The sequence below is a fragment of the Phalacrocorax carbo genome, chromosome 1 (genome assembly GCF_963921805.1).
Source record: "Phalacrocorax carbo chromosome 1, bPhaCar2.1, whole genome shotgun sequence".
In the NCBI taxonomy this organism is placed as follows: Eukaryota; Metazoa; Chordata; class Aves; order Suliformes; family Phalacrocoracidae; genus Phalacrocorax; species Phalacrocorax carbo.
This window is the reverse complement of record NC_087513.1, coordinates 46,795,881-46,823,377: the sequence shown is the minus strand read 5'-3', so window position 1 is coordinate 46,823,377 and position 27,497 is coordinate 46,795,881. Positions and strand designations below refer to the sequence as shown.

The 27,497-nt window shown below is 38.0% G+C and overlaps 2 protein-coding genes across 6 annotated transcripts in view; one reads left to right on the top strand and one right to left on the bottom strand.

Moving 5' to 3' along the window:
- Nucleotides 1–2,302, bottom strand: part of LRRIQ1 (leucine rich repeats and IQ motif containing 1) — a 113,165-nt gene extending 110,863 nt beyond the window's left edge. The window contains exons 1-3 of the mRNA XM_064450437.1: nucleotides 2,237–2,302; nucleotides 1,207–1,369; nucleotides 442–553 (exon numbers count right to left, since the gene is read on the bottom strand). Of these exons, the coding sequence (XP_064306507.1) occupies nucleotides 442–553; nucleotides 1,207–1,335 (241 nt within the window). The 5' untranslated portion in view covers nucleotides 1,336–1,369; nucleotides 2,237–2,302. The remainder of the gene's footprint in view (nucleotides 1–441; nucleotides 554–1,206; nucleotides 1,370–2,236) is intronic.
- TSPAN19 (tetraspanin 19) lies at nucleotides 2,116–15,601 on the top strand. Of its 5 annotated transcripts, none has more exons than XM_064450386.1 (9): nucleotides 2,125–2,727; nucleotides 5,484–5,576; nucleotides 5,664–5,736; nucleotides 6,802–6,932; nucleotides 8,230–8,304; nucleotides 10,111–10,221; nucleotides 12,607–12,750; nucleotides 14,104–14,187; nucleotides 15,283–15,601. In XM_064450386.1, exons 2-9 carry the CDS (start codon nucleotides 5,511–5,513, stop codon nucleotides 15,355–15,357), a joined length of 759 nt encoding a protein of 252 aa, XP_064306456.1. In that variant the 5' UTR covers nucleotides 2,125–2,727; nucleotides 5,484–5,510; the 3' UTR covers nucleotides 15,358–15,601. The 5 variants fall into 5 exon arrangements, with proteins under 5 accessions (XP_064306487.1, XP_064306496.1, XP_064306456.1 ...); XM_064450408.1 differs by lacking the exon at nucleotides 2,125–2,727 and adding an exon at nucleotides 2,734–2,865; XM_064450397.1 differs by lacking the exon at nucleotides 2,125–2,727 and adding an exon at nucleotides 2,875–3,521.
- Nucleotides 15,602–27,497: the final 11,896 nt, after the last annotated feature.

Here is a 27,497-nt window from a genome sequence, read left to right as displayed (position 1 = left end):
AGCAATATTGTTCCCAATTACAAAATCATCTCATTTAATGCTAGCTTGGATATCTCTAAAGACAGACTTTAAACATATCCTATGGGGTTCCATTTTATCTGAACTCGTAATTTCAGCTCCTGGTGAATTAATTTTAGATTCTCATTAAGAATCTGGCCCAGGTCCTTTTTCAGAGAATGATCCTGCAACTCGCCTTGATCTACAGTTTAGCATCAGTTAAATTTTTAGAAAAAAAATCAGTTCGTATTCAGATGTTAATCCTAGAAGTCAGCACTGCATGATTTTATTCCTAGAGATTTTCAGCATGCATTCAGAAGCTGATGCAATAGGTTTCCCTGCTTGCTCTGCTTAAAATTTTGCACTGTTTTACTGATGATTGTTGGTCTAACTTCCACTGGCAATACAAGGTGCATAAATATTTTAACTGTGATCCTTGCTTACTTGTAGTTTCTTCATCTTCCAAGTCTTGCAGTATAAGTTTTTCAGCTTCTTGATTTCTGCTCTTTATGAAGTTTAAATAGGAGAGAACTGATTCTGGCAAGTCATCTGAAATCTAGAAAAACACAACATTTGTCATAAATTCTACGTTTTCATTCCACAGCCACAGCCAGAGGTAACTATTTGACAAACAAGAGTCATATCAAACATATGATTCATGGTCACATATGATCAATATAATGTACCCTAATATCTTATAGACCAATCCTTGAGCTATGAGTCTGAAGGATTAAAATAACTGAAGAGGACACAAATAACTGATTAGAGTTCAGAGGAAAATCTTCCCCTAAAATAAGTCATCTGAAAAAGAGGACTTGCACCAATTTATATTAAATTAATACCAGGAAGTCTTCAAACATAATACAACCTCCTGTAAGATTTAAATGAAGAATCATTGGCTTATTCATCCAGATTTAATCTACCTCATTTGTTTTAATAAAGTCTTCCAGCTTCAGAAGATTGTAAACTAAGTCATTACCTACAAATTTCATCTTCTCACTTAAGCACAATGCTGATATTCATCTCTTTTATTGTCTTGTCACCATTGCAGGTTATATTTTTCATGAAGCAATACTACCAAGACTACTTTTCAGAAGAAATCCTCAGGTTAGGTGTGTCAGGAAAAAGTTCATTCATCAGACAGGCTTTGCAATGCCTGTACTACTTTCAAGCAGAAATAGAGGCAGCGTTAGCTCATTGAATACTTACTGTCTCACTGTCACTCAAAGCTTCATCGGATACCTCTGTGTCAGGATCATCTGCTTCACAGGAAGAAACACTGATTCTGCTTAATTCAATTTCTATTTCTTTTTCAATTTTTTCAATATCTTCTGACATTCTGCCTTCCACAGTGCTTTACCTGCTTTCAAAGCTACACAAAGAAAATACTGTCAGCACTGAATGAACCAAAATAAAGAGGGTGTTCGTTTAACATAAGTTTATTCAGATGTATTTATTGATCAGTTGGCTTAAAACATGAAAAGGAACAGCAGAAGCTTGTCCTGAGCACCTCACTCCATACCAACAAGCCAAATGTAAGAAAAACGCTAGTTTGTGATGAGAATCCCCACAGCACAGTCTACCCCACTAAATTTTGCAACTGTTACCAAACTTGAATACTGAAAACCTCTGCCTGCTCTCTACTCCCTGTGAACAAGATCAGTGCTATGCCCAAGATTCACAAGGTTTTTTCTAGCCCTAATAACTGCACAGAAAAGAAAGAAAAAAAAAAGCTTTAAACAATAAATACATAATAACAATTCCAAAATAAAACTACGAATCCAGAAAGCACTCGATGAAGTTCTAATGATACAGAGAAAGCGGTGCGAAATGGCCTAACCCACTGAAGTACAAAACATGTAGATGGATCCAGGCGGGAGGGAGGGGGTACCTCGCCGCCCCCGCCTCCCCTGGCAGCCTGCACCCCTCTCCTCACCCCCAGCCCAACGAGGGGACACGGGAGGCAGCCCAGACCCGCTCCGTCGGGGGCAGCGAGCACCTCCTTGCCCCTCGCCCCTCGCCGGCTCCCGGTGCAGTAGAAGCCGCACGCTGAGAGCACGCCGCCGCGGAGGCGCGAAGCGGTCCCTCGCTGGGAGAAACTACAGCTCCCAGAAGGCACTGCGGCGGAGACGCCCCCGCCCCCCCGCCACTGCCCGCAGTGCATGCTGGGAGCTGTAGTCCGCTCCGCAGGGCACCCGGAGCCTGCGGTCTCCCCGATCTACTCCGTGCAGCTACTCACTTCTCGTTCCGCCGAGCTCCTACCGCAGCCCCCGCCTTCCCGGCCGCCTCAGGAGCCCGCCCGCCCCTCCGCGCCCTGAGATCCCGCAGCCCCCAGCCGCCCCCGCCGGGCCCTCCGCGGTGACGGCCGGAGCTCCGCCGCCGCGCGGTGAAACCGGCAGCGTCGCCACGGCAACGAGAAGCGGCGGCTGGGACGGCAAGCGGGAGGGTCCAAACGTCGCCAGCGGCTGGCGTGTCGCGCCCGGAGGGACGGGTGGCGGCGTCTCAAGCAAGGCCGCGCCGCCGCCATCGCTAGCGCGGGTGGAAAAGTCTCTTCGCCCCGTCGTGGCCGGGACAGGCCAGCGGCCCGCCGCCGGCCGCCGGCACGGGGAGGCGGGCTGCGGGGTGGGCAGCCTGGGCAGGCCTGAGAGTCTCGGGGGAGCGGCGGCCCCGCACGGCCCGGTGCCTGCCCTGCGGGCGGGGAGCGAAAACTCGTACGTCAAAAAATAAACGGTGAGAGAAAGGCACGTACGAATTATTGGAGAGCTGGAGGAAATGTCCTGTCGGGGAATTAAAGGCTGCACACAATTCAGTCGTGCAAAGTGGTGCAGGGCAGGGACGGTGCAGACAACATAATTTAAGTGTGTAATGGTACGTACAGGGAACGCGCCCGTCCCTAACATCGGATCAGGAACACCAAGGTGTGAAGACAGGTGTAATAGAAAAATAAGAACTGAAAGGTAGAGACAGGTTTTACACAGAAAACGAGGACTTTTGTGAGCAATGGGAAGGATGTGCCAAGGATAGTAGGTTTTTCCCCGTCTCCTGACGTTTTTAAAATAAACTGAGTACCTTTCCAAAAGACCTACAGGTGTTAAACCACAAAATACTGGATTCAAGGGCAACCATTTACCATTTTCTCACCGGTGTTATGGATGAATAAGACATTTAAATCTTAAAACAATGGAAACTTATCGATTTGAAATCCACCCTGTGATGTCTCGTACTTTGCAGAATCATGCAACCAGTGACCTTTTCAATGAGGTCAAGTCTTCAAGCACTGAGTTGGATGTGCATTTGGTGCTTGTTTTGTAACGTGAGTTACACTGTGATCATGGTGACTGAACGCTGCAGGCACTGTGTCGTGCATTTAGCAAACAACTTTGCCAACAAAAAAGATGTTTCTGTAGGCTTGTTGCCTGTAACCAGGAAGTCAGGGCTGATAAACAAGAAAATTTCTGTTGTAAGGATGTGGTTAAGTTGGATTTCAAGAAGAAACGTATCACTATGAGACTGTGCTCTTTAAGGTAGGATGGAAATATTCAGAGCTGGTAAGGATTTTCTTGTGAAGTAATGTAATGTAAAATATTCATTTTATAAAGATTTCTATCTTTCATATAAAATAAAATGAATAATAATTATTATTATTATTGAAATGGCTCAAAATGAAGCATTGAAGCCACATAGTTATTAGAACAGAACTATTGCAGATGCCAGTTTTCAAGTGAAATGCGTAACCGTTCATGCTTTTTACTAGAACAATGTATCGCTGCAATGCTTTAATATATTCTGCCTTTGAAAATTCTGAAGTTTAATCGCTCTTAAAAGTAGTGGATCATCTTCATGGAAATTGCAAAATGAGTTATCTAATATAATCCATAAGTTTACATGGTGCATTATTGACCCAAATCCACTGCCGAGCTAGTTTGAGAAGCTTACAGCTTTCTTCATTGTGCGATTCAGCAGCAGAAGTTTTATAATCTTGTCAATGAGGATCTTGACAGGGCAGGCAACGCTTGTGTTTGCTGAATTTTCTTCTAATCAACAAATTTGATACATATGTAACATATGTTTTGTATGTAAAATAAGTTGTTAGCACAAGATATTTTTTGACCACAGAAGCTTCATCTCTGTCATTTTTTTTTGTTTTACAAATAACAGAAGACATAACTTCGTATTGTAATCAATCTGTAGTAATTCTGACAGAAGACAAGAACAATTCCATTAAAAAATCCCTTTGCATTAGAAAATATTTCCTGAAGAGTATGGCTATGGTTGTTATGTTCATGCATCTGCACATGTTTGTGTGCCTGACTGCTTTACACAAGAAGTATAAGACAACTGCAGTTGGCTGCTCTTGCAGAAATTGTCTTCTGACACTGCTCTTGGACTCCTTTTGGCTTGTACCACGAAGTCAGGCAGACCAAACTGCCAGAGGATGTTTACAGAAGAGGAAAGACAGAAAGGGAACATGAGATGGGGGACAAATATATGAGTTTCACTCTGTGCAAAAATCTTGATAGTCTCATAAGATATGGTATCCAATAATGATAATGATATATAAAAAATAAGTCTTTCATCAGAGAGTTTACGGTGCTAGGGGTCTTTTCTGCTGAAATATGCTAAACTGCACTCAAGATGTGAATGCCCATGTGACTTCACTGCTGTTCTCTTCAGGTTTGCAAGCAGTTATTTGCAAGGGCGGTACAGTTGGTACTCAGGTTCTAACACACACTTCGTGTGTATTTGGGGGCAATTGCTATGGGAAGGGTCTCTGCTTGCTCTTCCATTAACTGAGTGCCCACTTGCTATTGATGACCAATGAAGTGCATCTTTTGATTTAGTTTCACTTGAAAAGAATTCAACTTTTCACATCCTGTTACATTCTGGAACAAAAAATGGAGGAAAAAAGTGGGGGTGACTGGGAGATTCACTTAAAAAGTGTAAAGTGTACTCTGGAGTTTAGTACAGGACAGTTGGTAGCAACAGTTGAGGGCTCTCATGGCTTTGCTAGAGCTGTGTGCTGGATACACTGAAATCATCAGGCAGTATCTGCTGTTATCAACAAGACTTGACTCAAGTTGTGTAGACAAGGGAGGACATATCTCTCCTGTGGTTCTCCCTCTTCATTTCAGCTGGTAGCCTTAATAATTAGTAAACTAAGTATACTGAAGAATATAAGTATACTGAAGAATATAATGCCACGCTATGTAACTCTTGCTTCCTACATACATGTTGCCTCCAAATGTCTTTAATAGTTAAGAAAACAAAGATGAAAAAAGAAATATATGTGTACAATATAACATTAGAGGCAATTGAGACCAGACACCATTTTGATGCTTCTGCTGTTGCCACTACTTTTTTGTTCAATGTATCAGGTGACTGTTTAAATTGATAAAACATTATCTGAAGAAAATAAATCCTGTTGTAATTAATAGGCTTAGTTACATCTGTTTCGTGTTGAACTGACTATATGATTATATTTTCAGCTGTGATTCAAAACCGAAAACCGAAGAATGAAAATAAGAGATAAAATACTAATACAAAAGTACTACTTAAATGTCTTCAGTGGAATTTTTATGGTAAAAATTGTTTTTCTTATTCAGCAGCTTCAAAATAATTTTTTTAAAATGTTTTAAATTAAAACAATAATCCTCCTTTTTTTCCAGGCTCTGGGTCTTATGCTTTTGACATTTGGCCTGTGGCTTTTCTTTGACAGAAACAATTTATTCACTGTGTTATGTAAGTATAAATAGAGTTTTTCTTTTGTTTAAAATGATTGCAAGATAGAACAGAAACTTCTATAGAACTGTTTTTTTCACAAGGTGGCAGTGTTGGATTGAAATGCATAAGTTATTTTTTTCTGTTGCATATCTTTTCCATCATTACACAGTATGATTATCAAAATAGGGGAAAATATATATCAGTATATCTACTATTTATATATGATTTTCATTTATACAGTTTATTTATTTCTCTTGGTGTACAGCTTATAGATGAGTCACTGAAATATAAATCAGCTCTATTGATCTTTTCTTTATATAATTTACCACACTGCATTTGGCCTGCATTTGACAAGATTATAGATCTTGTAGTAGGTGGATATTTGGGTGAAATGAACACAAGTTGGATCTTAGGCCTCGCTCTCTATATATTCCTTTTCTCCAGAGTGTCTATCAAATTATTTCACAGAGAAGTAAGTTTTGGGTCACGTAACATCATCTGTGCTCTTAAAGAGTAGCCTGCCTTGGCTGCACCAAGGAGCATCAGTTCCCAGCTGGTGGGATTGGAATCATCCAATACAGTCATCCTGGTATGAAGCATTTGAGGTGGAAGTAATGAAAACCATGACAATCCCTGCTACTTTCCATATCTATATAAAAATGGTTAAAGTGGAAAGGGGAAAATGGCCAGTCACAAAGGGGGAGGGTAGCTTTGAATCTAAGCCTGGAACTACAGCTAATCCCATGTAGGATTTGTACATGTGCTACTAATTTTTGGCAAACAAATATTCTGTAAACTTGTAATTGTTCTCTGATTTCACTGTGAATGGTTCACATTGTTCAACTGAGTATGTTTTGTTTACATCTCGTATGTTGTTACCATCCTCTGAATTTACGAAAATATATCTTTTTCTTTCTATCACTGTAGACAGCATAATAATAATAATACCCTTTATCATTCTACTGTTTCCATCCTTTCAGTAACGGCATTGCAAAGGTTTAATTTTTTTTCTGGAATAAGTTTTGTAAGTGGAAGTCTCAAAAAAAAAAAAAGAAGTGACAGTATGAATGCACTGTGTTACAGTTTCTTCAGGCGAGAACCAGCTGGTGGCATATATTTCTTGTATGTTACTTGGAATTGGATCTGTTATTACTTTTACATCAGCCGTGGGATTCCTTGGAAGTGTTAAAGAAATCAAATGTCTACTAGTTACAGTAAGTGTAAATCAGATGCCAACTTTCTTGTAAAATGAAAAGGAGTTCTGCGTGCATGAAAACTGTGATCCTGTCTTGATGTTGTGATTTCCACATATAGTGCTTAACAAATCTTCTGATAGAAAAGTATTTTTAGATGAAGTCCTGGCTCAAATTAAATCTGAACAAAACCGAAGATCCATCCATATCACTGCATGCAAGTTTTCAATGACAAAATGCTTGCAGCAAAGATTTTAACCACTGTACTTATTAACTTAAGGTTTTAAAATTAATTTTATTGAATTTTGTTGAATTTTATTGAATATTGAAATATGCAGCATAACTATCTCTTAGTATGTGGTCGCATGTTTAGTATGTGCTGAAGAAATAAAGAAAAACCTGTCACAGATATTGCAGATTGAAGGCACAAGTAGCTACAGTATGGCTACAGTATTGAAATGGAGTGTATGATTAAAAAGCTGTTACCTATGTAGACCTACTTGGATACTCCATATTTATATACCATTCCTGCTTTTTAAGGGAAGAACACTATGATTTCTGAAAAATTGCACTACAACTGTCCATTCTTATGATCACTTTGATTAAGTTTTTTCCTTTGTCTTTTGTTTATTGTCACCCTTTTTGAGCAATCTGTTTTAGACCATATGAAGGCTGAAGCAGAGAACTGTGCTACTGATTTGTTTGTTAAGCACTACAAATATCAACTGGCACAGCAGTGAGAGGAGCCCAGAGCCAGTTCTTCCTTCCTGACACTGCCCTGGGCATGTCGTGTTTGCCTCACAATTTGTTAGACAATGAAAGAGAAAGAAGTGTCTCATTTCCAACTTGCATGGAAGTGTCTAATATCAGAATGTCTAGATACTGTGGGTGAAAATTTGGTCTCACTGAAAACAAACAAAATCAACTATCTTTTTGTTTTGTTTGTGCATTTTATAGCTCAAAGGAGTCCTTGACTAGGCATGAGACTTAGGTACCATGATAATTCAAACAGGAAATAATGAAATAAGAGTTTTCTTCAGTGGAGCACAGCTGCTTAACAGCTTTTGTTCTTCACTTCCAAGAAAGTTACGGCTTTGTCTTTAAGCCCAAAACAGTGAGTTATGCTTTGTCTGAAGCCTGCCTTTTAGACTATGATATCACTTTCTGAGGGTTTCCAGGAAATTATATTTCTTATTTTTGTTGGAATGACTCTAAATAGTAGTCATGAAGGTTTATACGTGAGCTTCTAGATTTTTTTTCATTGCATTGCTCAATGGTTCAATATTATGTTTATACATAATTTGGGGTTTTTTTTCAGTATATGAGTTTTCAGTTCCTGGTGTTTGTTACTCAGATGGCAATATTGGTGCTGATATTCATGAAGAAAGAAGAGGTATGTAAATAAACTATGCGAGACTGCTGACAATTTCAAAATAGTTCTGGCAAATAATTAAAAAAATTCTAATAGCCAGTTCTCACTGTATGCTGTATCACCATTTGTTTGAACTCGAGTATTTTACATGTCAACCAGGCATAGCAGAAGATGTTGAAAACTTAATTTGAGGAATTCAGCATGGTTCAATAGTTGTAAAGGCGAGTGCATGGAAATGTATTTCCAGTTTCTCCTCTGCAGCAAAACATACTTTTCCTGTTCAGGAATGTGGAATCACAGCTTTATTTCCTTTTGAGGGATGACCCAGAAAGTCCCTCTTTCCTGGATATCAGCAGAGGTAGGAAAAAGCATTAGGTGCTAACCTGTGTCTGCTAGCAGGTGATAGCAACAGTCCACTGTGCAACTGATAGCAGGAGTCATTGGTATCATAGCATGCAAAGTGTGCTAATGAATTATTAACTTTATTGTTTAAGCCTGTGTTTTAGGTCCAAGTAGAGATCTAATATGAGGAATATATATCCTTGCTTTTAAAAACAGGAAGCAACAATAAATAGCAACATAGCTGTTGTCTCTAGTAACTGTACTGCTTTGAAACTTTATTCAGTCATTTATTTTTCTACATATAGCAATTCAAATAGCTTCAGCACTCCTCACAGTATTATAGAGGAGGTGATCTGTACTGAATGCATACTGGTCTGGCCATCTCCTTCCATAATTACAAAATCTATCGTTTGAGAAAACCTCCCATGACACCAGTCTCATAAGGTTCATACAGTTCTCCAAATCCTGCTGCTCTTCAGGCAGGGTACACCACAAATAAATTAGTTTTACTCCATCAAAGTGAATCTGTCTCATCAAGATTTCTTCATTGAAAGTTAATTTATAATGATGGAGTTCTCCTTGTTTCATATGGTGGTTTTACATATTGAAAGATCTGAACTGTCAGGAATGATGCCTTCTGGAGTCAGCTATTTGTGCTAGGAAAATTGCTTGAAAGATTGCAGTTAAATTTATTTTATATCAAGTGTAATTTCACTTGATCTCAACCTTAATTAAGTGTTGCTGAAGTATAATAAATGATAGTAACATAATCATTCACGGTACAAGCTTTTGAATTTTGTTTTTAGGGTGGCTGTAGCAAGGGGAATGAGTTGGAGAAGCCTCATTTTTTTTCTTGTTTCATAATGAAACCTTTCAGTGGCCTAGGAGTTCTCCTCTGCATGCATTCCCTGCTACACTGTGTATAATCACACTCTCTGTGATCAGCTTGTCCATTTCAATTACTGTTGAAGGTGTATTTTAACAGTTTCTGCAGAGATGCCTAATCTAGGTCTAACTCCCCTAGCCCAAAGCAATACATGTCTTGGACAGATTGTATGGTGCTCACACAAGTTTGTATCACATTAGGCATAGAATCGATTTTGATTTTGTGCTTGTTATTATATGGTGCTGTGCTTATTAAAAATAAGTATGAGAGGTAGGATTTAGTATTTCACAGCAGATCAGGTGCATCTAAACTCTGTTCCCTGGCTCTTCTGGCTCCATTTGGGCTAATCACCTTGTGTCTGCCTGGGCTATGTACGTGATTTGGGTCACTTCATTTATCTTCCCCTTTTGCTTTCATCTTTCCCGTTAGTGCAATGGCTATGACATGCCTTAGATCATACTTAGCAAATTTATTAGAATGCTACTGCTTGCAAGTAACCCTTGAAGAAACATGAATATCAATGAAAGATCAAGGACTGTACTATCCATCCATGCTCTTATCAATATGCATATACCAATTCTATAAATATTTATGAACAGGTCCACAATCAGTGGAACAACAGAATAGATGAAGTTATTTCTGAATACGGGAATGAGAGTCTGGCTGAGCAGGAACCTGTGTGGAACATTCTGAATGCTGTGCAGCACAATGTAAGAAAAGAACCCCACAAAATATCACCACCAAATATACTGCATTGACCAAAAAATGTTTCTACCAACCATAACTTAGTTTAAAAATCCCAGCTCCTTTACTAAAGGATTAGTTTTTCAAGATACGCTGCTAATATCTGATGTGGGTGGGCAGATTCCTTGCTGTTGTATTATGAATGACATTAGGCTTTTGAAGAGCAGACAGTTCTGGTCACTGCAGCTGAAAAAAACGATGGGTTCCCTTGTATCTTCAACAGTGTTAGATATCATAAAACACTTGGTCTGCTTAAGTCTCAAGACTGACCTGAACCATGGACAAGCAGTGATGCTATGAGGCCAAAGCAGAGCTCCTATTATGAAACCGTTTGAATAGGTATTGCACTGAGAGTCTCTCAGAAATAATGCCTAAAGCCTCAAAGGAGCTTGCAAATCAATACTTTCAGCATGCATAATATTCATAATAATTTTTGTGGCCTGGCAGCATGTAATTTGTTTCCTCTTTCAGAAAAGTCCTTTAAAGCATTTGTATGGGATCAATTATTTTGGAAGTTGTTAGCAATTTTTTGACCAGTGGCCTTTCAAATTAATTCTGCATCATGAGCTTTTAATTAAAACGCTACAGCTTAACAGTTTAATATGGTCTAATATGCTCCGACAGACCAGCTGTAAGTCCCTTAGTATGACTTCTTGCAGAGGTGAGTTTTACAGTTCTTGACAAATGTTGAAGATAATTTATGATTCCAGATAACTCTCAAAGCATATATGTCTAGACTCAAGATTACAAATGGATTTGTAATATATATTTAAAACCTGTTCTTTGAAAATCCAGTTGTCTTTTCTTGCATTCATGATTTCTTCTGTGATTAATGATGACCTAATTATGTCAATGGTAGGGCTAGACTGTATGCTGGTACACTTGAGCTCAATTTCATTGAACTGTTGTGGGAGCAGAGATTTCAGCAACGCTACCTACCCACCACCTACTCTGGTGGTCATGTTTAAATTGTGACATATCTCAAAGTACTGTGGTTATTTTGCTGTTGGTACTTTAGCCAGATAAAATATTAAATCTGCCAAGGTGAACTGTAATCACACTTTTGGCTGAAAACTGCCATCCCCAAGTCTTGTGTTACATGTTTCCAGATCTTTACAATATCGTCGGCATCTGCCATGAGAAAAACAAAAAGCCTAAGATCATGAATAGTATTAGAGAAGAACTAGATTTTTGTATATTTATGGTAAAATTTAATGGACTGCTTAAACCTGGTGATTTTTTTTTAACTGAACTTACAGGGTTGTTGAAACTGAATGTTTTTACAGGGAAAGGGCAGTTTTGGCTAAATTGTCTAATTTTCCCAAATTTAGAAGTGGCATATTTTGGATTGACTCTTCAAAATACCAAAATAAGATGCTTTTATCTAGCATCTCTAAGCCCACAACACTACCCCGCCCCCCCAACAAAACCAACCATTTCTGAAGTTTCATCCTGATTAGTATGAAAAACTGCTTGAATTTCCTGTATGACAAGAATTCCATTCTCCACGCTGTTTGATGGCTTGGCTTGGTTTGGTTTTGTCTTACTGGTATTGAAATAGATTATTGGGAAGAGCTAGCTGAAAATCCATTTGAACAGAGCACAGTATTTGCTTTGTGCGTTGAATTTGAGCTATGTGTTCACAAGAGATCAACCGCTGCTAAAATCCAAGTTGGAATACACTTTCTAAAGATCTCCTCTTGCTAAGGCTGAGAATTTTTGCAAGTACAACATTAGAAGTGACACAGGAATAACTAAAAATATTTTCAAAATCTGGTCCTTATTGAAGTTCCTAGATCAGAGTAAACCAGTGTCTGTGTTCTTTATTTTATTTAATAAAATATGTTTTATAAAGTCTGTCCCCATTTACTGCATTCATTATGAAACAACATTAGTTATGTTGTTTCCAATAATGTATTGTTTTCTTTCTTCCTTTTGTTGTGCTTCACAGTGAGCACATCCTTAATATATCTTACTGCTTGCACACAATTTCTACACTGAATTTACTTTGGAAGGTTAAGGGGGATAGTCAAAATGTTTTGCTTCTTTTGGGTTTGTAGTGTTTCTTTTCTATTTACACGTGTTCTAGAATAATTTAAAGTATAAAAGAAAGTTCCTTTTGAAAGTATATTTTAATATCATATCCATACTCTCCAGTGCGTATCATGGGAAATTATACATACACAAGGGTGAAACATCCCCTGCAGAAACCTGTCTACAGAATACAGAAGAAACTGTCTGGCTAATTTAATGAAGTGAATCAAATATCTAGCACTGGTTCAGGTGGAAATTCCTCTGTGTTACAGTGTTCGTAGGTGTTGGAGTTACAAGTTACAGGATTTCTGTTCTAGATGGAATGCTGTGGAAGATACAATGTCACACAGTGGGAAAGGAATAAAAACAAGGAAAATAGAACTCAGATCCCATGTTCATGCATAAAATCAAGTCTGAAGAAATGGTTTTGTGATGTCCCAAGGAATTCAACACACAGTAGGGTAAGAAATAAAAAATGTCTTGAAACACGTAACTTTTGCTACTAAATGGTCTTTGGAAAAAATATACAAAGCATGTTTTCCACCAGGACTTGCCTTACAAATGCCAAAGTATTAATAATATTCATTGTTTTGTCTTTGGTCACTCTGAAGTGACCTTTTACTCATTAGGCAGTTCTAAATTAAGGATATTTCAAGAAAACAGAAGTTGTGAATATCACAGGTCAATATCACAGGGACTTTTAGTAGTGTTTTAAGAAGTAGTAAGCATCTTGGCATTCAAAAATCTGCTGTGCGAATCAGTGATGGCAATGGAAAGTGACAGTACATAAAAAGTAGACAGTACATTTTCCACCAGTAATTACTATTCATTACTTACAGAATGTCAGCACTGTCTCCACGTGTTTGTATTATCTGTTTCCATAGCATCTTCAGTACTTTACAGGATAAGAGGAATGAGCAAGGCATTGATATATGAGATATGTTTCCCGAGACCAGTTCATGTTAGCATGAACATGTCTTAGCATCATGGGACCAGTTTGCATAGGACCATCAGATGTCATCACCTGACAATAGAAAACTGTAGTGAAGTGATACATATTATGCTCTTCTATAAAACACTCCAGTGTTAACAGGGCTATCCCATGAGAGCAAAAATTCAACGGGCAAAGGTTGTTTGTTGACAATGCAGTCAGTGTAATAATGCAATATTAGATTGTAAAATGCAATAATAGAAAGGCTGTTGTCAAACAGCATCTGGTATTGTCCTCCTTCCCTCATTGGTTTGGAATTGTTCCCTGTTTCTACAAACCCTCGTCATTATTAAAAGATCACCTCAAAACATAAAAAGCTTTTAATTATATGTTGTATTATATTTATAGCTATTTTAAGCTATGTAATAACTTATAATTTCATTTTAAAAGCAATATAATAAGAATAGACTGTAATATGGAAAATATGCACATCCATTTCAAGATGCATAATGTGTGAGAATCCGCAAAAACTTGAAAATATTCTTTCAAGCATTTACTTGTAAGATAATCTCTCAGTTATACTCACACAAAAGCAAATTCCCTTTTGATTAAGTCACAAGCTCTGGAACATTTCCATACAAAAATATCAGATTTATTTAAGAACAATCTGTTTAGTTCAGATAATTTATAAAATGTTATAGCTAAATCTCCGCAGTACACATTACTGATGTATTTAGTTTCTGGCAAGTGAATATCAGCACACATCATAACATGCAGAAAGTTCTATTCTATATATTTTTAAATTATGTTCTTATAAATTTGCAGTATGAATTCAAAAGATAAAATTATTTTTCTTGAATTCTGTTCATCTGTACTTGCTTAGGGATGTGAAGAATTTTTAAATACATGGTTTGAAAACAATGTTATGATCTTAACTGCAATTACTAACAGCGTGCTAATTATACAGGTAAGAGTACTTTTAAGCAAAAAAGATAATAAAATATTGATATTCTGCTGGGGGTAAAAATCAATTTAGTGCCATTTGGCTTTGGCATGCTCTCCAAAATTTTGTAAAGCTTTCCATCATTTTTAGTTTGAAGTAAAATCAAACAATATTTACCAACAAACTCCCATATATTCAAGCACCATCATAGACGTTAGTGTCCAGAGTCTGTTGAATGAAATGTTTGACCTGACTTGTGAAAGCAAGCAGCATTGCAAGGACAGGAAGCAGCTAAAGGGAATGTAAAACATGTGGAGCAAAAGACCTCTTTTGTCCTCTATTTGTACAAAACCTAGTCCATGAATGTGCTAAATCAAACAATGTAAAATCATTAAACCACTCCCCCTCCATATCTATGAGATAATTTATTGGGTAAAAAGGAATAAAGCTTTCAATATCAAAACAATATCGTATGAATAATGGCAACAGGAATTGATTGTTCACTCCATAGACACCCTGAAGTTTAAATACCATCAAGCAGGCAGAAAGATTTTTGATAATATCTGAAATCATGATGTTGAAAATGAGATTACTTCATTTTTACTTTACCTCTTCCATATGTAGTACCTTCCAACGGACAAATGTAGTAAAAACATTCCACCTATGGAGTGGGCCAGCTCAGTAATGAAAATGTTTCTTATTCATACTCGCCTAATCCTCACTAGTGCAGTACACGGGTGTCTCATGATCTTCAATGTACTATCATTGACACCTTCTTGTCAGGTGGGAAAGAGCTGTTATCCCCATTCAGGAGGTTAAGACCAAGATTCATAGGGCACAGAAACACTTAACTGAATTATGTGCCACTTGAAATCAATTTCAAGATTTCAAGTAGATGTGGATGTGGGCCCAAGTCACTTGCTGGAGGTCACACAGCAGGCCTGTAGCGGAGCAGAGAATTCAGTTTGTGTCACGACAGGCACGTGTCGTGATTATTCTCCTTTATATCCTTCTGTGTTGTCATCCATCAGAGCCAGGTTAACAGGCAGATTGACTCTGTCATAAGTGAGCATCAACACTTCCTTTGTTGTTTTTAAATCACCTTTTTTCCTTTCACAGCTATTTTTGATCACACTAACTGCTCAGCTATTTAGAAACATCAGAAAGAATAGTATTTGGCCAAAAGAACCGTGAACTCTTCTGAACATTGCTGTGGTGCAAGAATTATCTGATCTGTGCCTGTGACAGTCAATGAAATTACTTACACTAAAATTTAGATCGGGGTCTACCTGTTGTAATCGCTAGGATATTAACATTTGGCCTGTAATATGTTTGTTTATTGTTCATGGCTATGGATATTGCAGTGTGCTACAAAATCATGTGTTAAAGTCTGAAATACTATGCCATTTACTAGCTGGTTAATAAAACTTCCTGATAAACTGAATATTAGTTTCCTGAGTCTCCAGAACAACTTGTTCGGAGTGTTATAAATAGTACTGTATAGTATACCACACTTTGCGGAAGAAGGAACCTTTATCAGGTTCAGCTGGGAAACACGTTCACTAAACCTTGCTGATACTTCTTTAGACCTTTACCTTTCCTTCCAGTCCTTCTCCATTTTGTCCTTGTCTGTTGTACAATTTAATCTCCACAAATTTCACTCAGTCTTATAAATATTGGACTCTTATTAGCTCTTTTCCAAGAAGTGTTGTAGTAGGCATCTGTCATTCTCGCTGAATGGCTCTTACCATTCATTTAATCAAATGGCTTCAGTGGTTTAGGTGGAATAAGCTTGAAATCCTAAAACATCCTCTGAGCAGTGAGGTGACCTGGAATATCTTGAGGAAAGCAGAGGAAGGTGTGGTATTACAAGCGTAGGTGGTAGCACTGTTAATTATTTTTTGTCTAAAACTTCCCACTTCTGTAATCCATTTTCCGATGCTTTTAAATTTGGTAACTTCTTTTTATTTAGTCTAAAAAAATTCCATTTCAAGTGCCTGCCAAAGGATGAATTTCTTCTTTAGAGAACTTCAAATAAAATAAACGTTAATTCAGAAGTGAACACTATGCTTGGAACAGAATCTGAATTCTAAACTTGTATTTTTTGTTCTGCAACCAGCAAAAATATAAGGAACACAGCAATGAAGTTTCTCATCCCACTCCAAGGTTTATCTGCATTAAGAATGGCAGATACCTGTTACCTTGATGTCTGTGGTGGTTTTAATCTTGTTAGTGATATAATTCAGTCTGAGAATACAATCCTAGGATTTTAAATAATAAATAAATACATAAATAATAGGGTTTTTTTTTTTCAGAAATCATTTTGCAGTTTATAAAGTACTTCAGAAAATTAAGATCAAGAATCTGAATTTTAGTTCTTGAATATAATTCTAAAATATAATGATAACCTAACTTAACTGTAACAAACATCACGTTTAAAAATCCCAACAATCTGGTAAAATAACAAAAGCTACTTTTTCATTAGAAAGTAGATCCATTTCATTGAATATGTCTGTGATACAGAGCAGGATATAATATTCAACATGGAAACTGAATACAGAATCATAGAACCATACAGTAATATAGGTTCAAATGGACATTTGGGGACTACATAGTCCAGACCCCTGCTCAAAGCAAATCCACTTAGATCAGGTTGTTCAAGGCCATGTCCAGCTGGGTGTTGAATATCTCCAGGGATGGAGATTCCACAATCTCTGGGCAACCTGTTCCAGTGTTTGACCACTCTCACAGTGAGAATCTTTTTTCCTTACATCTGACTGGAACTTCCCATGTCACAGCTTGTGCCCTTTATCTCTTGAACTACCACTGTAGACCTCTGAGAAGAGTTGGTTCCATCTTTTCCACTGCTTAATATGTGGTAGAAGCTAGCATTCTCTCTTCCAAGCAGAGCAAATGCAGTTCTCTCAGCCTCTCCTCCTGTGTGCTCTGGACCACTAACTTGGGGTTCTTCTGCTGGAACTGCTGCAGTATGCCAATGTCTTTCTAGTACTGGGGAGCACAGGACTGGATGCAGTGCTTAAGATATGGTCTCACAAAAGAAGAACAATCATTTCCCTCAGCCTGCTGACTGCACACTTGCTAATATAGCCCAAGATGCAGTTGGCTGCCTCTGTTCTGAGGGCACTCTGCTGACTCATGTTCAATTTGTTTTCTGGCAGGACCCCCAAGTATTTTCTGCAAATGTGATTTCTCCCCATTTGGCCCCCATGCAACCTGTACTGCTGCACGGGGTTATTTCATCCCAGATGTCTTTACTGAATGTCATGAGTTCCCTGTCAGCCCGTTTCTCCACCCTGTCAAGGTCCCTCTGCACAGCAGCTCTGCCCTCCAGATTATTGGCTGTTCTTCACAGAAGTTGCTGTCATTTGCAAGCTGCTGAAGGTGCAGTTCATCCAGGTCATGTTAATTCAGGTCATTAACAGAATTGCCACCAGTCTTGATCCTTGAGGTGTAACATAATTAACCAGCCACCACCTCAGCTTTATACTGCTGATCACAATCATTTGAGCCAATTTTCCTCCCAATAGTCCTCTTAACCTGTTCATGTATCTCCACTTTGGATATAAAGATATTATGGGAGACCATGCCAAAAGCCTTGTTAAGGTAATTAGTGGTCATTACTCTTTCAACTCCTATTAAGCCAACCATCTCGTCATAGAAGGTAATCAAGCATTGTCAGACATGATTTGCCCTTGGCAAAGCCAAGCTGGCTGTTTCCAGTGACTGGAGTTCTTCATGTGCTTTGAAAGAGTTTCCAGGAGGATTTGTCCCATAATATTCCAAGACTGTAAGGTGAGGCCACCCTGTAGTTCCCCAACCCTCCTTCTTGTTCTTTCTGAAGATGGATGTGATGTTTGTTTCTCTACAGCTATCAGGAATCTCCCACAAACACCATAACTTTTTGAAGATGATGGAAGGCGGCTGCTCAGTGATATCAGCCAGGTCCATATAGATCCATGGACTTGTGAATGTCGAACTTGTTGAAGCAGTCTAGCTTCCTGTACCATGGGTTATTCTTCCCTCCCTCAAGACCCTCCTACTAGGCTCAAGGACCTGAGACTCCTGAGGACAAACATTGCCTGTAAATACAGACTACATCAGCCTTTCTATGTCCTTTACCACTAGATCCCCTCCCCCATTGATTAATGGGTCCACATTTTTCTTAGACTTACTTTTGCTGTCCATCTACTTACAGAAGCCTTTCTTGTCATTGTTCACATCCTTCAATAGTTTCAACTCCAGCTGAGCACTGGCTTTCCTGCATCCATCCCAGCATGCTTGGGCAGTGTCTCTCTTTTCCTCTTGGGTAGCCCAGGAAGGTATACTTCCTTTTTGTGTTTGAGACCAGTACCCAGTTATGCCAGTTTTGTGTTTGAGACCAGTTGGCCATTATCCATACTAGCCTTCTGCCACGCTTGTTCAATTTTCTGCACATCAGCCTGGACAGATCTTCCACTCTGAAGAGTTTGTCCTAGCAAATCAGCCAGCTCTTTAGGGCCCCTTTTCTCTTCATGGTAGTCTCAGGTATGATCCTGCCAAGTAGATACCTGAGCAACCACTTGCTCACTTATTTTAAGATTTTTTAAGTCCATAGTCTCATGGTCATTGTAGATGAGACCCTTGATCTTTGCATTTCCAACCAGTTCCTCCTGTTTGTGAGTAACAGAATCATCAGATTGTCTTCTCTAGAGAGACTATTGATCACCTGCAATGACCCAGTATCATCAACACACACCAGAAATCTGGGTTGATTATGCCAGCCATATTGCCCTTCTAGCAGATATCAGGTGGTTCCCCTGAGTGCAGGGGCCAGCAATCATGAGGCTTCCTCCTCCGGTTGCCTAAAGAAGACTTTGTGGACTTCACCTTCCTGATCAAGCAGTCTCTGGTAGACACCTATTATGGCATCATCTGCATTAGTTTGTCTTCTGATCCTTGCCCATAAACTCATCTGGCTCGTCAGCCCTTCAAAGGCAAAGCTCTGTGCATTTTTCCTGAGATATCAAGTCAAGTTGGCAGACGAGTGCCTCCTTCCCTCCAAGACCTACATTTTCAGAAATACAGAATGCTTCAGTCAGTGTGAAGTAGCTTCTGCAGATATACAAATCCTTCTGTTCAGTCTACGTGGGATGGTTCTTCACTAGTCTAGTGCATCCAAACCTACTAAACACCTATTCATGTTTCACTGGTTTGTTACACTTGAAATAATTACTTATGCACTCCCCCTGTTTTAAAAGGATATTAAGAATGGGATTATCTGGGTAAATGCAGGCATGTAAAAGCTATACAAGTATTCTAGCACATGTGGAGAGTAAGGTACTCCTGTAGAGTAGTTCATCCCACTTTTCCTAGGTGGGTATTATAGAACAACATCCTTTAGAAGTACAGCTATTTTTCTGGTTTGAGTGGGAGCCTAGTTGCACTACCTTATAGTTTCTACACCTGGAAATGGTTAACACTAGATTAATTGGATCCCACTGTAATATTATAGAGTCAAGAATTCAGAAGGCCCCAGATAAAGTCACATGTGGAATCTGAATTTGTTCCTAATGTATCTGCATTATAAAATGGTTGTCAATTGTGTGCTCACATACTGGCTTTCCACAGTAGGCTAAAGTCCAAATTCTGTAAAAATGTACTGTGGTCTGTACCCAAATATTATTTTAGGATGAATAGATGCAGCTCCTGTTGTCCTTAGTGATGGTTTGGCATGCCCAAGTGAGAGGAGAATGTGCTTCAGTATTTAAGAAAACAGTGCACAATACCTACCAAGACCTGTCATCAACATTCACAATAAAAAGTACATACTAAGTGCTAAAGTCTCCAGCAAGCACGTGGCTAATTAGATAATAGACATACGTGTATTGCGCAAGATTATATATAAAATCGGCGATACTGCCACACATGCTGCTGGTGCTTAACAAGAATAATTATAAAAACTTCATTAGTAATACAGTACTTAGTAAAAAAGGACTAAGAAAAAATAAAGGAAAAATTTATAGGATGGAAAGTTAAATTTTTTTTTTAATGTTTCAAGATAAGAAAACAGAAACAAGTATGTTTGCCAGTTTGTGCAATGCCAATAGGTAGACACTAGAGGACACAGGGAACTTAAGAATGATACAGGACATAAAAAAAATAAACACAGGATTTACAGAATGCCATAACGTACACACCTTATACATAGTCCACACTTCAAAACATATTGAATAAGTCTGAAGGTGATAGCCACATGATACTGCACTTTCAGAGAAAATGATGTTCAGAGACAGTGTGCTTCACAGGACTGCCATGGGAAACGACTCAACGGCTGCCGTGTTAAAGCTCAGTAAGGTGGTAAGTGAATCCAGTTCCGCTTCTTTCAAAGTTGAGTCACCAAAATTAGGAGATGTCACAAAAGGGACTATTGGTGTGAGAGTGCAGGAGGAAATTATAACTGCATAAATTCCCTGTACAAATCAGTAAAGGGAGGAAACAAAGAGTGTGGTTACATAGTCGCTTTCATGTGGCCTAAAAGCACCCTACTGCTAAAGAGATGGTCCCACTGTCTTCATGTTCTTAGCCTTGCTCCCATCCCTGGCTGGGCACCAGCACGGTACCCGTGCAGCTTTGTGGGGAACTGGTCCAAAGCCCGGACTGGTCTAAAAAATAATCCTGCAAAAAAAGGTGATGTGTTTAAGGTTTTTTTTTGGCTTTTTGTTGTTGTTGTTTGGTTGGTTTGGTTTAGTTGGTTGGTTGTTTTTTTGTGTTTTGTTTGTTTGTTTGTTTTTTTGTTTGTTGGATTTTTTGGCCCATACTAATCCAGTGTAAAATATATATACATTTCAGGGGTTGGAATTTTAGCTCTACCCCTTCTTACATAGAGTATACTAACCCCTAGGCTAAAAAAAAAAGGCTCCCTCTTGCTTTCTTAGTATCTGCCCCACCATGTTATGTGCCTGGATGCACAGTGGTTAAGCTTCAGTAAGAGGATACCGAGCGCTCTCACTCACAGTGACTCATGACTTGAGGCCTAGGATGTGTCTTGAAATTTCAAGGTGGGTTCAACCCTTTGAAGAGAATGAGAATGAAAATTCGTACTTCCTATCTCTGTAATGGGTGCTCCAATTATTACAGCACTAGATAATATAAGGGGATGGAACCACTGTCAGTATTACATCAAACAAATAGTCATAGTGTTCACTGTGACTAATGTTTGGGGATCTTAAGGTGTCTCTAAATAAATCCTACACTGCTTGCTTTAAATTTGATTTTTTTAATAAAGCTACAGATACAAGCTAGATGCCAGGTAGCAATGAAGCAGGCACCTTGAAATTGAATAGTGACTGAAGGTCCCAGAAAATTTTTCGACAAGGTAGGAAGGCACAAGTGTATTGCATGCCTGCCTACATGGCTAGGGAGTCCTAGAAAAACAGTGGTGTGAATGCCACCTGGCTATTTTGTTTTCATATTCTGAAAGAAATAAAAATTAGAGTTATTTGGTTTGCACTTATGTCACCGTACTGCTCATCTCCTGAGGGAACAGAATCTGGAGTTCCCGTGGGACATTTGCAATTTGTGTTTGGTACTTATCCAAAGCTAATGTAATCAATGTCAGTTCTTCTGTGAATGTCATGTGTATGTTCTGAATGGGAAGCTACTGTAACACTATAAATAAAGTTACTCCATTATGAAAGTCATGGGGAACAGGTCCAGATATTTTAAATATTAGTATAGGCTAGAATAGATGGGAACATTTCAGGTATGACCTCCAAGAATTTGAGGATGCAAGCTCAAAAGAAAGGGACAGATCAAAGAGATAATTTGTCTGTAATGAAAAGCTCTTTATAATGAAAAATGGAAACCACCTTTTAGTAGAAGAACACTAGAAGCTAGGACACTATCATCCATCAACAAACAAAAAAGAAACACCTAGCATGAAAATCTAAAGGAAAAAAGTAAGGTGTTAACAGCCTTTTTTCTTGTGGAATGAGTCAGAGTTTCTAGGTCTTTGAATAATCACTAGCCAAGCTCCTGTTCTTCATTCTAATAAAAATATTTAGAGTTCTAAAAAGAGTACATTAAATAATATTCTTTTTGTATTAACAGATGTAGTGACATTAACATATGATCCCAGTGATCTAATGATATTTCAAATGAAAGGTGACCTTTCTTTCTTTAAAGAACATTCTTAAGCCTCAATTATGCTAAATACACATGCAGACAGTCCTGCACAATGCTTTGATCACAGAACTTATGGAATTTATCCCTTATGACAATAAGATGATTAGAACAATCTGTATATTCCATATTTTGTAAAACAAAGCTTCCCAGCTAGATTCCCATCGTGTATTTTCCCTTGGAAATAATATATGTTTATATTTCAGTTTTCCCCAGTCTGAACTATTTTTAGTAAATCATATTTATTTAATATTGACTTACATAAACTTATTTATTATTACTTACTTATATAAGTGTACTTATTTAGAAAATCATATTTATTTAATATTGACTTAAGTAAAGAGTTTCCAAAGACAAAGGATCAATGCTTTGTTCCAAATCAACTGGATAAAGCATTTCAATACCAGTAAAAGACACAGATTTTTTCCCCCCCTCTAAATTACTGGAATTTGGGGCTCATTAAATGATCCTTTAAAATACTTCTGCCTGTAAATAAAAATAAATTTTCACATAAATTGACAGTTTCAAAATTTTGAACTACTGGAAAGTAAATATAAAATTAGTTTACGGTAAGTATTGTCTTTTATGTAAACACATTTTACATTTTGGCTTCATTTTAATTAAGGCTTTTAGTAGCCTTAGAGTGTGATGATTCTTAGGGTTTGTTAAATGTGAGATAACCCTTGATTTATTCCTTAAAGTTCTAGATTCTTATGGGAGAACAGTGGCTTTCATTAAAAGTTCATTTGTAGTCATCTTGGCTGAAAAGAAAAGCGAACAATAAAACATACAGGCTTAAAAAATAGAGGGGAGCCACAGATTGAATTTTTTTAAAAAGCCTGTAAATATTGATGAAATCTTGTATTTTGTGGGCACTTGGCTTTGCTGGAATTGGCAATACTGCGTCTCTTGGGGTTTTGGTCTAGCTGCAGCTGTTTTAAATTCATATTACTGTTTGGGTTCCCAGTGGCATCTGAATGTTTTGCAGGCACAACCCTACTCATTATTGCAACACCCAACAGGGCACCTATCATATATGAAATGTGAGTTCAAATCCAGGAAATGAAAATGAAAGCTGCGAGAGAGATCAGTGGTAATGCAAGCCCCTTTTTCTGCAAACACTATATTGGGATTATCATACAGAACATAAAATTCTACCCAAATTCAATTCCATTCCAATGTGCCCAGAGATCATGAAGTGCAGGGGGAGCTTAAAGGACCTCTCAGGGTAGGCAAAGAGCATGGCAGCTTTGGAGGAACAGTCTGCTAATATTAGACATACATAATGCCCTTGGGAAGTGCAGGGAACATGAGACAATTCCCACCTCTCCCCTTCTTGTTGAATGTAGGGTAAAGAGTATAATGATTTCACAAATGGCTGGGTGGTGCAGCCCCTATCATCTCAACTGTATGAAGTAAACACAGATGGTTTACTGCTTCTTGAGACTTAGTCCTATCTATATCTCTGCCTGTAGTTCCAAACTTTCCCGGGGCTGGGAAAGCCACGGGTTTGCTATCTGGCTATCTTTCCTATTTTGATGTAGATTGCAGATGTCAGCCTAAAGTATTGAAGTCTAGTACAGCACATCATTCTTAGATACTATATTATTTGTAGACACCATGAACTGACAATGAGTGTATGATCTTGAACAACATAATTCTAATTTGACTGTGGATCATAACATCCATATTTTTGAATGGCTACATTGAAACTGGTTGTGGTTCTTGAAAGTTTGAAGCACAGCTTGGGAAAGCAGTGTTTCATTTAATAGCTATATTTTCTGGAAACAAAATATTGTTGCAGCATGTAAATGAAACTTTTCACAATGGCTCTTGAACCTGAACCAGGATTCAGTGCTGAACTATTTGATGAACGTGACTGTGACAACCTTCACAACCTTCACCTGTAGCATTCCTGGGCTGGTACCTGTTCCCTTATCACATCCATCACACTCTTATTTATAAGTAAATCCATTCATCAATCATTATCAGAGTGATGGAGATCTTAGGTTTTCTGTCATATTTTGAATAATGCTTCATATGCTTAAATGGATTAGATACACTTCTAATGCTTCTGTGAAACTGTCTTGCTTCCGTGACAAATTCAGACACAGATACACATAATTAATTGAGCAGCTCAAAGGAATGGAATAAAAACTTTTGGTAACGTCCCTACATTCACCACAAAAAGTAAAGGCAAGAGGAAGTACAATTCAAATGTCTGTAGCCTCGGTCTCACATGCATTTTGCTGCCCTAAGCAAGCCCTAGTTGAACCTTCCGAAATCTGCTGCTCTGTAGCTCTGCGTGACATGATCTCCACACTCATTACACCGGGGTATGACTATATGTAAATAGCTTGAAATACTAATACTATTAGCAAGGAAACTATTATTTCTCATTACCCCTGACAGATGGCTGTGTTCACTAATAATTTTCAAACCCTCATCATAACCCTGGTAAGTTCAATCATCTGTGGGAATTCGCACTATCTAAAGGTCTGATCCATATGTTAGAAAGTAGTTATGTTTTAGAGAAAATAAATGAAAAATAACAGAGGTAGTGCAATGTTTTACAAGCAAATAGCAGAGTTGCTGTATGCTCTTTCCAAAGTGCTGTGTCATGTCACTGCTAAAGATCATAGATTTCTTAGTGATTCTTGCTTTTGTGCACTAGCTGAAAACCTCCAGGCAGTGATTATTTTTTTTTTCCTACACAGGCTTATTATGTTTTGCAGAATAATAAATACAAATGAAAAATCTAAGAGCAAACACATTTAGAATGTTGGCACGGCTCTGCAAACACAAATGGAAAAAAGGCCACTGGAATATTTCTCCATATTTATTTATAGCCTTTTCAATTTTCTCCCCCTCAGAGACATATTTATTTTAAGTGCATCATTAATATATATATATATATCCTTCAAATAATGCTGCACTTAGCTTCTTTGCATTGCACACATTTCATTTTGTCCTGTATAGATGTAAAAGCCAAAGAGGAGTTCTTCAGGAAGATAAATGCCAGGTTCCTTACCTCACACCAGTTCACATAGGTGTAACTCCACCACATTTAAAACTGAAGGTATGTATTCCCTTTGCTGCCTTCAAAACAATAGATGAATATTTGTTCATGTGTCAATGGGATGAGAACTCGTTTAGACTGTATTTTCTATAAAATACATAATGTATTATACTGAATGGGTTATGTATAGAAAGGATATACTATTGTGAGGATTAGTAGAAATGTAAATAGAAAGGAGAGCTCTAAGCTAAAAAAGTTATCTGAGACCACACTTAGCTGGATCTTGATTTAGAAATAAAGTGTTGAAATCAGCTTTGGAGTGAGTGCTGTACTTAGGACAATAGACAGAGACTCAGAAATTCATGATTCATTTTTCTTGCCTGCCATTGACATATTGGGTCATTGTAGGCAAATCTTTTCATCTCTTATTGTTCCAAATCCCCCTCTGTAAAACGGAATAAGAACACTTCCTTTTTGTCTTCATTTGTCTGACTTATTTATTTTAAATCGTGTGCCTTTTGGATATAGGGCCTGCTTTTTAACTCTGTATGTTTGTTTAGTGGTCTTTGTTGAGAGTCACTGGGCACTACTCTAATAAATAGTTCCTCTGTTACTAGTAATGTTCCTTGAGTCGGGTTCTCCAATGGTAAAAGTCAAAATTCACATGCTAGGATCACAATAAACTCATTTATAAAATTCAAGTGAAGCTGCTTAAAATCCAGTCATCAGCAAGCTATGTCTGCTCCTATTAGCAACAATCAGTGCTTCTGCTCTCTATCAGTGAGAAAGGTGTTCAGCTCTTTTGTTGAAGCCGGTTAAATCCAGACAAGGGCCAGACAGCTTCGTCCACAGATTTGCACAAAGCTTATACCATCAATAGTAAATCCAGTCTAAAAAGACACAAGTTTAGATAGCATTTCTGTTTATATTACCAAGGTATTTTTACCAAAACATTTTAGTACTGTATTGTTAGGGGAAGTGTTTGTAGACATTTTCATTAGTATCTGGTGGAGAAAAGCAAGGACTTTACAAAAGTACAGAAAACGAAATTCTTCTAAAGTATGTACTGTCAATGACAGTACAGTGGAGTAAATTTTGAGATTAATTTATATTTGCTGGTTGGAATCTCTAGTATTTTAAACTGTTTGCTTTTGCTTAGTTATGCAAAAGTGCCTTTAAAAAACTTTTACAATAAAGAGATTATTGATTGCAATATTCCTTCCTATGCTGACAGAGGACTCTGGTGGATGAGATCTTTTTAATGTTAAACTAACTTACTTGTGGTGGGTAAAATCCAGATTGGTTTCTAACTGAGTTTAGCACTAAAACAAGCCCAACTCAACAAGACACATTTTTACAGCACATGACTCAAAAAGAGTTACTCTACAAGATACCAAATGATACATAATCACTCACTCTTGTTATGAATTCTGACATACAGTAAGGGCAAGGGAGAGGGATTTTCAAGGTTAAATCTGAGTCCTTGCCTTTTCATAGTTTAAGTCAGACTTCTGACCTAACATCTCTTAGAAATTATGGATATTTGTGACATTTCACCTCAAAGAGTGGAGAACTGGGTCAGCTAAGCTGTCCAAAATACAAATTCTTAAGGTCATCACAACTAATTAGGTTTACAGAATTTTTCTAGACGACTCCTGAGTCACGAGAACTCCTCTGGAAGTGTGAACACTGGGAAACTGGGAAATACTTTCTTTTATATATGAACCAGCCCTATTAGGATGATTTCATGAATAGTGGCCAGATTTGATTCAAATCACAAAGGCTTTGATCCCATCTTTCAAGTTTGCTGGACTTTTTTGCTCAGTTCTTAAACAGACTTTTTTCTCCACAGCCAGAGAAATACATGATCTCAGAAAGAGCCTCACACTAACAGTTACTTTTCAGTTTTCCTCCTGTTCTGTTTCATGCAGGAAAGGGAAGCCTGCAGCTCAGCTCTGCCAGTTTAAAGGCAGAAATCGCCAATAATTCTTTTTTGCTTCCTACTTGTCTGATCCAAGGTGAAGGTAAAGCAAGCACTCAAGATGTAACTAAGAGACATAGGAACTGAAATCCTGTTGAATTTTACTGTTAGAACCTGCTTATTTCTATAACCTCAGGTCTAAGACTTGTATAG